The sequence below is a fragment of the Amblyomma americanum genome, chromosome 1 (assembly GCF_052857255.1).
Source record: "Amblyomma americanum isolate KBUSLIRL-KWMA chromosome 1, ASM5285725v1, whole genome shotgun sequence".
Lineage (NCBI taxonomy): Eukaryota > Metazoa > Arthropoda > Arachnida > Ixodida > Ixodidae > Amblyomma > Amblyomma americanum.
In genome coordinates this window covers 382,478,947-382,490,835 of record NC_135497.1, presented here as the reverse complement: position 1 = coordinate 382,490,835, position 11,889 = coordinate 382,478,947, and the positions used below count along the sequence as shown (strand labels likewise).

The 11,889-nt window shown below is 50.1% G+C and overlaps 1 protein-coding gene across 1 annotated transcript; it reads right to left on the bottom strand.

Annotated features, from left to right (window-relative positions):
- Positions 1-574: 574 nt before the first annotated feature.
- LOC144122844 (uncharacterized) lies at positions 575-11,632 on the bottom strand. The gene is made up of 5 exons (XM_077655834.1): positions 11,391-11,632; positions 10,470-10,637; positions 8,075-8,285; positions 2,186-2,443; positions 575-611 (listed from the first exon to the last, which is right to left on the bottom strand). The coding sequence occupies exons 2-5, from the start codon at positions 10,594-10,596 to the stop codon at positions 575-577; spliced, it is 633 nt and encodes a 210-aa protein (XP_077511960.1). The 5' UTR covers positions 10,597-10,637; positions 11,391-11,632.
- Between the last annotated feature and the right edge of the window lie 257 nt (positions 11,633-11,889).

The following is an 11,889-nucleotide window of genomic DNA, read 5'->3' as shown; positions in this document are numbered from 1 at the left end:
TATCACCACATGACAAAGAATGAGAAGGAACAAGCGGACACGCTTATAAGGAAAGCCTTCAAAACAGCGCTAAACCTACCAAGAAATACATCAAATGAAAAACTCTTGATGCTGGGCATCCACAATACCTTCGAAGAGCTACGAGATGCGCAAGCTGGATCGCAACTAACCAGACTCCAGCAGTCGACCACCGGCCGTGCGCTCCTCCGCAGGTTAGGGTATAGCAGTAAAGAAACAGAAGGCAGAGTAGTAAACATACCAGACGAAGTCGGACAAACCATCAGAGTCTGCCCCTTACCGAGAAACATGGACCCAAACCTGCACGCGGCTAGACGAGCCGCTAGGGCAGAGTACGTAGAAAAACACCTAGCCACCAAAGAAAACATGGTTTAAACGAATGCAGGCCTGTATCCGTGGAACAGGGACACCAAAGAACATGGACTTACATCAGTGGTCGTCAACCAGAGCCTAGAGGCGGTCACGTGTGTAACAACCAAAAAGTGTTCGGTAACCGAGGGGGAAGAAGTTGCCGTAGCTCTGGCAATAGTTGAAGGGAACCGACTAAATAAATCACTCACGATTCTGACGGACTCGAAAGCCGCGTGTAGGAGCTACACGGCGGGAAGAATATACAAGGGAGCACTGCAAATCATCCTCGAGGCAGGGCCTCCCAATACATCATTACAACACAAAATTTTCTGGATACCGGGACACGCCGGAGTGGAAGGGAACCTGAGGGCAGACAGTCTAGCTCGCGAGATGACCCATCGAGCAGACACAACTGAGTCTCAGGAACATACCACAACGGGAGAACCCACATACGCAGAAGTACTAAATTACCACAGAGGAAGGAGACTGACGTATCCTCCATCACACCCGTTGCTGACACAGCACGAGGCAGTGGGATGGCGAAGATTACAAACAGGTACCTTTACAAACCTACACACACTACATAATATGTATCCAGGACAATACGATGACAAATGCACGTGGTGCGGGGCAACCCCCACGCTATATCATATTACATGGGAATGTAGACACAACTATGCATTCCATAAACTAGAAAAGCCCAGTGCGGAACAGTGGGAGGGCCTGCTCACCAGAAGCGAGCTGGCGGTCCAGAGAGGACTCGTGCGGCACGCAAGCGAGGTGGCAAAGCTCAGCGGGGCCCTGGAATGAGTGCACCGACCATTGGAACTCGGAAGATGAAGACGTCCAGAATCCGCTAAACCCAAAGAAACTAAAATAAAGTTTTATTAATTCATTCATTCATTCATTCATTCATTCATTCATTCTAGCGTTAAACGTTGCCAGGTTCAGATTCCAATGGCGGGCTTTCCGGAGCCAGAAATTCTTAGCACCCTCCGCTGCGTCACAATTCTCACCTCCGCCGTGGTCAGTTGCTCCGCAGCCGATGGGGACTGAGGACCGAGGGTTAAAGGAGCGCTGAAGTGTCGACGGGTGAAGACCAAGCCGAGCATGTATATTTGAATCTCACTTTATGGCCACAAGGCTAATGCTGTGAAATGGTTAACAACTTCAATGGTGCCTTGACACCCCAGACTCGAAGATCCACTATGGAGATGTCCACATACGTGCTGCTTAATAACTATAGTGATTGGAAGCGTGGAAAAGTTGCCGGGAAACTGCGACTGTTTCTCACGACCACATGTCTTTCTCACCTAGTTCCTTCGAACAGTGCGTTCGAGTTTACCAAGCCAATCTTTTGGTTGCTTCCTCGAAATTGTGTTCAGTAAAAAAAGACTTTATGCTCCCCTCAACATATATCCTGCCTATGAGACGGGTCCTCTGCATAGTTTATTTATCGCTAACGGCCGCTATACGGACGGCGATAAGAAAAGCTTCTGTGTAGTACCTTGTATGCTATCATGATTTACTTATCTTAATTGCAATCCCAGCCTGAAAACTTCGGCCGCTAAACGCGGCCACGCCGCGATGCTTAGATCAGTTTATGAGGAGGGACAAGAATGATTAGACCAACTAGTCAACCAATACAACCAAATAATAATGAAAAAAATCTATAGAGATGCAGGGGCAATAGTGCTAAAAGTTCTAACCGAAACAAAAAAAAACATGTCAACTCTAGTCTTCTTACAAAGGTGTTTTTTGTGCGCTGAGAAGGGTGCGATACCTAAAAAGCGAGATTTGGGGTACGCTGTGGTACCTGCATGATCCCGCGGTGGGTGCCCACGGCAAGTGGCGCCTTATTCTCCTCGCCGGCTTCCGTCCCCAGCTGCGGCTCGAGCGCAGCCCAGGTAGCCGCATTCGTAGCTCCCGAACTGAAGGCAGGCATCGGGGCGGCAACGCAGCCTCTGCCGAAGTCACAGCGCCAGTAGGAAAGGCAGCCCCGGCACTGGAGCCGAGACAGCAGCGTGGCGTGCCTCCCCGGTGGCGGCCGACGAGCTGCTGTTCCCGTTCTATGCTGGGAACGCAGAATGACGCGCTGCAATGGTTCTCTCTTGAGGAACAGCGTATGCGCACGCCTGAGTGGCTATTCTGCGTTGGCTATCGATGTGGAGGGGCACTGGCAGACGCTCGTTTCAAAATAGGCAAGGCTCGAAAAGGCAGATCAGTGTATACAACGAATCTTATCTTGAATGAACAATGTAATGTGCGGGAAGCAAGTTCGATCCAAGCTGAAAGGGTGCAGTTAGCGCCAATTTATTCGTTCTTTATGGACGTCTGATTATGTGCTGTGCATCGAAAATGACTGTTTTAATACTAGGTGCAGCGATGTGTGATTACTACTATGAAACGTAGCAATTAGTTGCTTCCTAATACCAATTTGACCGGCGAGAGAAAATCACCGGTCGTTTACTTATGTATTAATATAAATTTCAGTGACGGCTTTGGTGGTGCGAAATGCTGGTGTAATTCGAGGTGCTCAGCAGTCCTGTGTAGGCGTGGAGAGATAATGGGTGTAAGATGAGTGTGCCTCACGCACAGGCGTGTATCCGCGTGGAACTGTGTGTCAAGCACTGCCACGCACGGCTGCTCATCTATCCATTGTAAGGTTTCTGGCGACAGCCGGTGGTCTGATTCAGCTGCGTATTCGGCCAGGACACCTGAAGCCGGGGTCCCTGCACGGCGATATGCATTTTGGTTCCCACGGCCGGTCCTCGCGAGGTTTATTGGATTCGAGACGGAGGATTCCACTGCCGTTTGTAGGCCTTGTTCCCGGAAGATCGTGCGGCCCGGAGGCAGTTGGCGACTGCCAGCACCGAGCAGGGGTGACTCACCCCTTCAACTATGCCTGCTCGCCGGCCCCTCGCCCATTCGGACTTCCCGGAAGACGTGTCCGGCTGGAGCGTGAGAACTGTCGTTCGGAAGCGAAGACACCGCTCTCTCTGGGGCGATTGTCCAGCGGCACCCTCTTTCTCCGGCGAGGCATGTGACGGGGCCGTGTCCCTATGTGAAGTGGTGTGTGTGTGTGTGTGTGTGTGTGTGTGTGTGTGTGTGTACGACAGCGCAAGTTAGGCCACTCCCAACCTGGCGAAGACATTCTCGGACCTGGGGAATCCTAGGGACCGGACCCTTTTTAAACCGGACGACGAGTGCCGTGAGGAAGGGAATCATCGATCATCCTCAGATCTTCTCAGATCCTCCGACCTTCCCCTATCACCCTCTAATGGGTTCCAAAATTTTGTAATTAATGTAAAATAAACCCCCTGTACAGTTTCCTTCATAACCAAGTCCGACAAAGTCATTCGGAGAAGGGAACTGCGGCGCTGAAAGAGTCAGCTCACTCAAGGACCCCTCGTCCCCAACACCATGTAAGGCGGGCGTCCGGCATGGCAGGCAACGTGACCATTGCCATGACGTCCTGTTTGACGTCAATGAATTGCGGCACAAATCAAGTGCCGCGTTGGATTTGCTTTCTCTGCCGTTCCCTCCTCGCACTAAATTTTGTTACGACAACGTTCGCAGTAGAATCGAGAAGCACGCCCTGGACAGCTGCGCTGTAAAGCCTTAAATAATCCAGCGATGCCCTGTGAAGGACACTGAGCCATATTTGAGTGGGTAAAATTAAGACATTCAGCAGGCAAACTGCCTCCTCGCCGTAAATCCCAGATGTATGAAGCTCTTTTAAGCTACGCGCAGCGGTACACGATGGGCACGGAGAGCCCTTCTTGCTTTTTTAGGGGATATTTTTTCAACCCAGCTAATGGACTCGCAAGGCAACCATCGGATGTTGTGAAATTGCTGGGCAACTTTTTAACGCGAAAGCGTTAAGGAGCTCGTGTCGCAGAAAAGCCGGTGTCGTCGGCGTCGGCAGAGAGCGAAAAATCCCTCCTCCTCCCCGTGATCTAAAAATCCTCCTCCTCGCACTCCTCCTCCTCCTCCTCCTCCTCCCTGCAATGTACCCCACTGCCCCAACAGATGGCGCGCGACGGCAGCACCTCCTAGGGTGCCTCGACGGGCTAGCGCCGCTTTCAGGGTGAAGACACCGCTCCCGGCGGGGGCATGTTGGGTCTCACTCTCCCGTTCAGTTGCATAGAGCGCAATACGGCGGCGCGCCGTTTCGAAGAGAAAACTGCAGGTGCCGCGAGGAATTCAGAAAATTTGGTGTTCTACCTTGACATAGTGGCACCAGAAATAGTTTGCAGAGGTAGTTACTCTAAAGTACACTATCTTTCGCAGCTAACCTGCCGATAAAGTCGGCGCCTTATGAACAGTCGGTGCACTCAGGCGTGTTGGTTCTCTTCTGTAGCGTTTATTCTGTGCAGTGTTCCTTCATAACAGCTTTCTTACAACTTGCGTAGCATATTCCAGTGCTACTTTTTGACCCGAATACTCTCCATTTCAGTTACATTTCCAACAATCAGCATTACTTATTTCGAGCTGCAGTTGCATATTGGCCAAAGTCTGCCATTCAGGCAGCTTTTCGTTCGCTATGAAATCAGTGCGAGAAGGTGCGTTTCATGGCTGCTAATTTAAATAATTATGAGGATGCAAAGACAAGTAGTGCATTATCCCTCCGTCCCAAGCAGAAATTGTTCTTGAAAACAAGCGTTTCGCTTGCCTCACCTCTCATACTTCGAGGTTTACTGTTGTTCACGCAGTCTGGTTTGACCTGCGATTTGCAATTTTTTTCGGCGCGCGCTGTCACGAGCAAAGCCAAATAGCCGGGTCATTTCAATAGTGCGGGCAGAACACCCGGGAACACATCAGACCCTCATAACTTGATCTCTGACTGCTACATCACGCACACTACGAGCTCACTTGAAGCAAAGGGGCGTGGCCCGTCTTCGCCTCGGTTTTGCAAGTTCTGTGCGCTCTCCGCCGCCTTTCTTCTTCCGATTAGAAGCACGTCGTCTTCGTTACGCGTCGCGGCCTTTCTTCTCCCGAATACAGCCGCTTCGGTACACATCGCACGTTCTGCACCACGCTGTCAAAAGTCGCATGTTTTGACCACCAGACCACCAGCGCTTGCACTGATGACGTAGGCTAAGAAAGCTGAAAGGCGAGTGCTAAAGCCTGCCAGGCCACATCAAAAGTTGCCGAGCGGCTTTGTCTTCACAACATGATCAGAGAGGCGTTTCGCAATAATTCAGCCGTATTATTTATGCGCTCTTGCGGGTAAGCGAGTATGTGAAGCTTACGTCGCAGCTTTTGTTTAGTTTATTATTTGTTTTATCTTAATGCCACGAAGGCAGGAAGGCTCTCCTCTCTCCTTCTTTGCGCCAGCTCACTACGAATATCCTGGCGCCAAACCTATCTTCTGTGCGTCAGTAAGCAAAGAAGCCGTGGCTGCGTGACGCGAACGCAAGGCGGCTTTTCTTTCTCCAGTAACGGTTTATTTTTCTTCCTTTTAATAATAATAATTGGTTTTTGGGGAAAGGAAATGGCGCAGTATCTCTCTCATATATCGTTGGACACCTGAACCGCGCCGTAAGGAAAGGGGTAAAGGAGGGAGTGAAAGAAGAAAGGAAGAAAGGGGTGCCGTAGTGGAAGGCTCCGGAATAATTTCGACCACCTGGAAATCTTTAACGTGAACTGACATCGCACAGCACACGGGAGCCTTAGCGTTTTTTCCTCCATAAAAACGCAGCCGCCGCGGTCGGGTTCGAACCCGAGTACTCCGGATCAGTAGTTGAGCGCCCAAACCACTGAGCCACCACGGCGGGTGTTTCTTTTCCTTCCTTTTCGTATCACTTTTAAAGAAACCACAACTGGGGAAAAAAAGGCACTTTTCATTGCCCTCACGCAGCCACATCAGCAAAATTTGTCACGCGTGTTTCTGGACAGCGATATCCTATAGATTACTTTTTTTCCCTCTTTCGATGACAGCAGCAGCAGGGATGGGCGAAACGCAAAGGCGCCCGTGTGCTGTGCGATGCCAGTGAATGTTAAACGTCCCTAGGTGGTCGAAATTATTCCGGAGCCCTCCACTACGGCACGTCTTTCTCTCTTCTTTTACTCCCACCTTCCTCCCTTCGCTTACGGCAGATATGTGAGACAATTACTGCGTCATTTCCTTTCCTCAAAAACTAATTTTCAATTTTTTCCTTTGTCGCTCCGGCTCCTCTTTCTTAGTTTACCCTGGCTGGGACAATAGTATTGAAAATAAATAGTTATCAAGGGCTGATTTTGTGAGGCCTCTTTTTGCATCAGCCGCTTTTGATGATTTTTTTTCATGTTTTGAAAGGAAACAGAAATTGTTAATAAAATTTGTCCTCGAATAAAGCGACTTAATCACAACAAATTAGGAAGATGTCATCGCATCGCATCATCAGTCTACGTGTAGTCAACACCATCCAAAAAAGAACGCCACCATTAGCATTGTTTTGTTGCGGTAGGGCCACTAATGAAAGCAGTTTAGAAAATATGACCATTTGGCTTCAGACGTGCCCTGAGCTTTCTGCTCCAGAGCAGTGAGGTGACAGATTACTTGGAAGGAAAATTTGACATTATTACGTGGAATTTTTCACATACGGTGCAGCAACAAGACAAAGGCACTTCAGAAAATGTTGGAAAGTGAATGTTGACTGCGCAAAAGTATTTTATTTAGCAGGACATGCATGCTCCGCGCTGCTTGTATACAAGGGAAACTTGGGGCCCTGGGAACAGTCTTTACGTTTAAATTGCAGCCGTTGATATAAAAACACAGCAGTCCGTGATAACCTTTCGTTTTTCGTGTGGTCAGAGCGAATGCATCATGCATAAAATACCCTCAAAACTGCAAAAACATTACTACCGCGAGTGAAACAAATATGTACTGTCTGTTTCCAGATCAGTAGCATTATTAGTCGCCACGCGACCGCACAGAAACCGTGCCAGACGTATATCGCACTGCACGCATCGCAACTGATGTGTGAGACCCAACATGCCGCTGCGAGGGGGAAACGGCGGCGCGGGGAAGTACAAAAGGTGTCCCCACCCTGAAAGCGGAGGCGAGCGGGCATCCAGGCAGCCTAGCGCCTCCCGCTCGTCTTGTTCTGGAGCAGTGTGCCCGTGAGGGCGCGCAGGAATCGCGCGGTGAGCGGCGAAAAACGCAGCGCACATCCAAAGCGCGTTTTCTACGAAGCTTGCGGCTTACTGCCCGTTCGTTCGGCGGGGAAGCTATGCTGGCGTTCGTAGCATCGGGTTTGTCGAGAACGATGTGCCGAGGAACTATGAGTGCAACTTGAGTCCCGCGCGTTTCAGCAGGGCGTCTGGAAGCGCTTCTACGTGGTTTGGCGCTCCGCGCGTCCGTTTCACCGTACGTGGCAGAGCGATTTGTCTAACGGGCAAGGCGTCGTTTCGTGGACTCCCTGGCAGTGCTGCAACACGCTGTCGCGTTCCACTCTTAGAAGCGAAGCTTAAGCGTCCTCCAATTTTTGGGGGTCTTGATTGCGCTAACATTATGTGCATGTACATGCCAACATAATGTACATAATGTAATGTGCATGTTGCACCAAAGAGCCCTATAGTGTGCGTTGAGAATGTTATTTTGCGATGGTTTACAACTTTAGCGAAATCTGCTCCTTGAACAATGAGAATCGGAAGACTTCATGCAACCTACGCTAGCCACAAATTACACGGCCAACTCTTTCCCTTAACAATTGCTCACCGGTGTTTGGTGCATTCCGTCGATGACTGTTGGTCTTCGGTGACGTCAGGCACGTCCATTTTGGGAAGGGGAGTACCCTCGCGGGAGAGGCACTTGCCCATGATGCCTTGGTACGCGTCCTCGTCGCCGTTGGGAGCATGGTGCAACTCGAACTTGACGAATATGACCTCCATGTCAGCCGTGACCAGGAGCCCGCGATGGCACTCCACCACTGCGGAAGGGAAGACACTTTAGAACTTTTCCCGAAAATTCTATCAGCGTGCCTATGCTAATGGAGTGTGCAACCGAAAAGCATCCACGCTCTTCCTTTTTGTCAGGCTTGCGGGCTTAATGGCCTGGACCTAGCACTATATATTCCATCGACGCGACAGGACAGTAATAGCAACCATTTGCCAATTCTATCCCGCCCCGACCTGTTCCGCGCAGTGCTAGCGTGCGAGCGCACGATTTTCCGCTTTCAAAAGCACACTACGCATCGGTTAACCTCCCTGCGAACTTTTTTGCTTTACGAGCCCTGTGTGCCCGCCAACATCACCCGCTGGACTTAACACGTTTCATTCCAACGTGACAAGAGGCCCTGCACATGCGCTCACCACTCCGTTGTCATCTTAGCGCGCACTTCTCGTGCTCGAATTCTCCGTGCTCGCATTCTCTGCCGCGCCCCTTTCTATCACCCGGACCTCAACTTCAACTCTTCCGTCGGGTCTAATCTACGCGTTCCATCTCTGCGGCAGCGCAAGGATGTGTCGGTGACGGTCGGCTCCCGTGACTTGTGAATGCTCCTGCAGCGCGGATGTCTCCAGGTCCGGCCTTGTGTTCGCGGCTCCCTCCGCCGCATTGCCTGCCTCGGTTATTTCCACGCTTCTGCCCCCACATTTTTGCTGAACGGATTCTCTTCGAGTAGCGGGTGTCGTGGCTAGGCGGCGCTGCTCCGCTGTGGCGGTTGTGTGCGGTGTCTTCGTACGTGGAGCGGGCGGACCGCTTGAATATCGTGCTTTTCTGCAACATTGCGAGCGCCCTACATGCTTCTCCGATCCGATCTACTTCCTATTTTCGATTCTTCCGTCCTTAACCGAGCCAAGCACAGTTGCGGTTACCCCTGCAATGGGAGACAAGTTCTGGGTTGTGCTTCCTGTAATAATTTAGACCACCCAATCCCCCTGGACATCCTTCTAAATAGGAATTATTCCTCCACTCTAAATGCCACGCTTTCATTTTAGTCGATGTGTCTCTAATGCAGCATTTGCTGTAGTTATAATATAAAACGCTACTACAAGCTACCATACATAGCTCTAATTTATAAGCTGTTGCATGCTATACCACACACTGGAATTGGAAGCTGTGCATGAAATAGCATTCTGGTAAAGAAAACTTTGTTGAAGGTCACCCCTCGACCCGTCTTCTCTCTACGCCCGCATCATTGCTTTGCTCAGGTGTTCTTTTTTCACGAAAGAGACTACAATGTGTGCGGAAACTCCGTGGCCCCGCACGAGAGCGAATGAGCGCATGCAATCGCGCAGTCGAATGCCAAATATAAAGTGTTTTTAGGTCCCATTCTCTTAAATATAAGTGAAACGTTTCACCGAAATCACGGCCAAACTTAAACGGAAACGGGTGGCAAATATGAAACCGAATGCGACGCAAATTTCTATCCTTCACCTATTTATATACGAGCAAAACATTCGGCTTCAAATGTATGGATTTAAACGAACGCATGCTGGCGTTGGCGTAGCAGCTGGTGCGACTGACACCTTGGACCCCTTACCCATCACCGCAAAGACAAGATGTTTAAAACAATTATTTCAATTTCCACTTTCTTAGAGATTAGCTGGCCAGAATGAATCGCCCTTCGTGGATGCCCACTCCACAGGTTGTAGGCCATCGCATTTCACAGCACGATGCGGTGTTTGAAAGTAGATGGTAGTCACTGCATTCAAGAAGTGGCGAAGAGTAGAGCGATGACGGAAGCGAAATGCGGCAGAATTATTAGCATGATCCTGCAACCTTCATGGCTGAAACGAATCTGCTGCGGGTCCACGTGCTCGATGGCACTGATTTATAATTCTGAATTATTGGAAAGCAAGGAAGCGTGCCCAAACTCAAAAGATAAACGATGGACTGACAGCGCCGTCACGCGGTCGCGTGAAAACGCTAGAAGGCAGCCGCATGTGTCGTTAAGGACAACGAAGAAAGGGGAAAGGGCGCCGTGCCAAATAGGCATGCAACCCGGTCGAGAATAATTCGAATATTGTGGCTAACGGGTTATGTGCTGCCGCCCATGCTGGATTTATAGATTTCCATCCCCAGTTCCCAAAAGAACCTCCGCGAGAATTGAATGGCCCGCGGAGATTTTGTTCTATGCCTAAAACCGCCTATGGTAGACTTACTGGCTCACCTCTCACGCACTTGTAGGTGCCGGCTTGTGCGGGGGGGAACACAAGCGAAGGCCGCATGCCGGCAATGCGAGCAGTGCCACGCAACGACCTGAGCATGGGGCTAGAGACCGGCACTCGTTCATGCATGCTGGTTATCTCCGGCACCCAGCGTAGCTCCGGGGGGTGCCCTGCACAAACAGGTAGAGACAAGTAGCAGCATAAGGATGCGCACATTCCAGTCTCTCGCCGTGACCACAGAAAGCGTTCACACTAATCTTGAGGTAATGCCCTCGACTAGAAAACATACTTGACACACACCTAATATTAGGACAGGCATATGTGGGCAGCTCTGCAGTAAAGAATTTTGCATTCAAGTTGCAACAAATTCAAGTCATATAAATCTGCGAACAGATCCAATTGCCATCACTCTCAAGCACTTCGCAAGAGAATGTTAATCCGTTCACTCGGCCGTAAAGCTGGAAGGGGGAAGTGTACAAGCTGATCGGAAAACCAGAAGGAAAAGCGCAATCTAGTTGGGTACTGCATTCGCACAAAAAAAAAAATAATTTGCGATAATGCGCAACGCAGCGAGGAATATTTATTATGCTCTTCTTTGAACAAAACTAAGGAGACAGTGAAATATAGAGTACCTCATAGGTAAGACAGGAAAGCCCCAGCCCGACCTGATAATAAATCGGAGCTGTGTCGTGCCACAACTTATGCTTCCTGGTTTCAAAGGCCCGACTACAAGATCGTGAAAAGCGGCACTAAATGTAGCAATGTTAGCTAATTGCAATTCGTGATTTACCGAATGGAAAACGAATTTAAAAATTGTCATGATAATAGAACGAAGAAGACGTTACTAATCCGCTCGTTAGACGCACTGTCACCCCTGTATCGCTTTGCGGATCACGCTAGCGGTCGATTTAGAGGCTGCTCACCCGAGAAAGTCGGACTCCGATGGCAAAGAGTCTCTCCCTCGACAGGCACTGGTCTCCTTGTCGCCGCCGCAGCTGGTTCACCTCTGTTCCCAGGAACAAAACAAGGTCCCCGAGCAACGCTCTCCGTCCTGTACGTCCTTGCGCACACAAGGGTAACAGTGTTCAAGGGCCCTCGGCGTCGAGTACCAGCGGAAGCCTTCCAGGGAAGGGTGAATGGAACGTTCTATCCGAGCTCTGGTAGCGCTGCTCGAACCTCTGCTCGCGCCTTGCTCCTCGAGCCTCCCGCCTCAGTGCGATCTGCTTTTTCTTCGTCTTATTCCATCCAAGGTAAGAGGCCCACATTCATCGAAAGCGACTTACTGAGCGGAACGAAAGAGAGAGTATACGTTTATTTTCTTGCATGGCTAATTAGCCTAAGCGGAATAAAAAAAGCTGTCGGAAGATGGAGATAAAATACTCCAGACCGAGATGTCATTGATTTGAGTACTTTTGATGGCAG

Bases quoted from the DNA above. Each gene is read 5' to 3' on its own strand.
- LOC144122844 (XM_077655834.1), bottom strand. From the start codon at position 10,596: ATGCATGAACGAGTGCCGGTCTCTAGCCCCATGCTCAGGTCGTTGCGT. The intron at 8,286-10,469 runs GTGAGCCAGTAA...TCCCTTCCGCAG, and splicing joins CACCTACAAGTGCGTGAGAG to TGGTGGAGTGCCATCGCGGG. The intron at 2,444-8,074 runs GTGAGCAATTGT...CTGCGTTCCCAG, and splicing joins ACGGAATGCACCAAACACCG to CATAGAACGGGAACAGCAGC.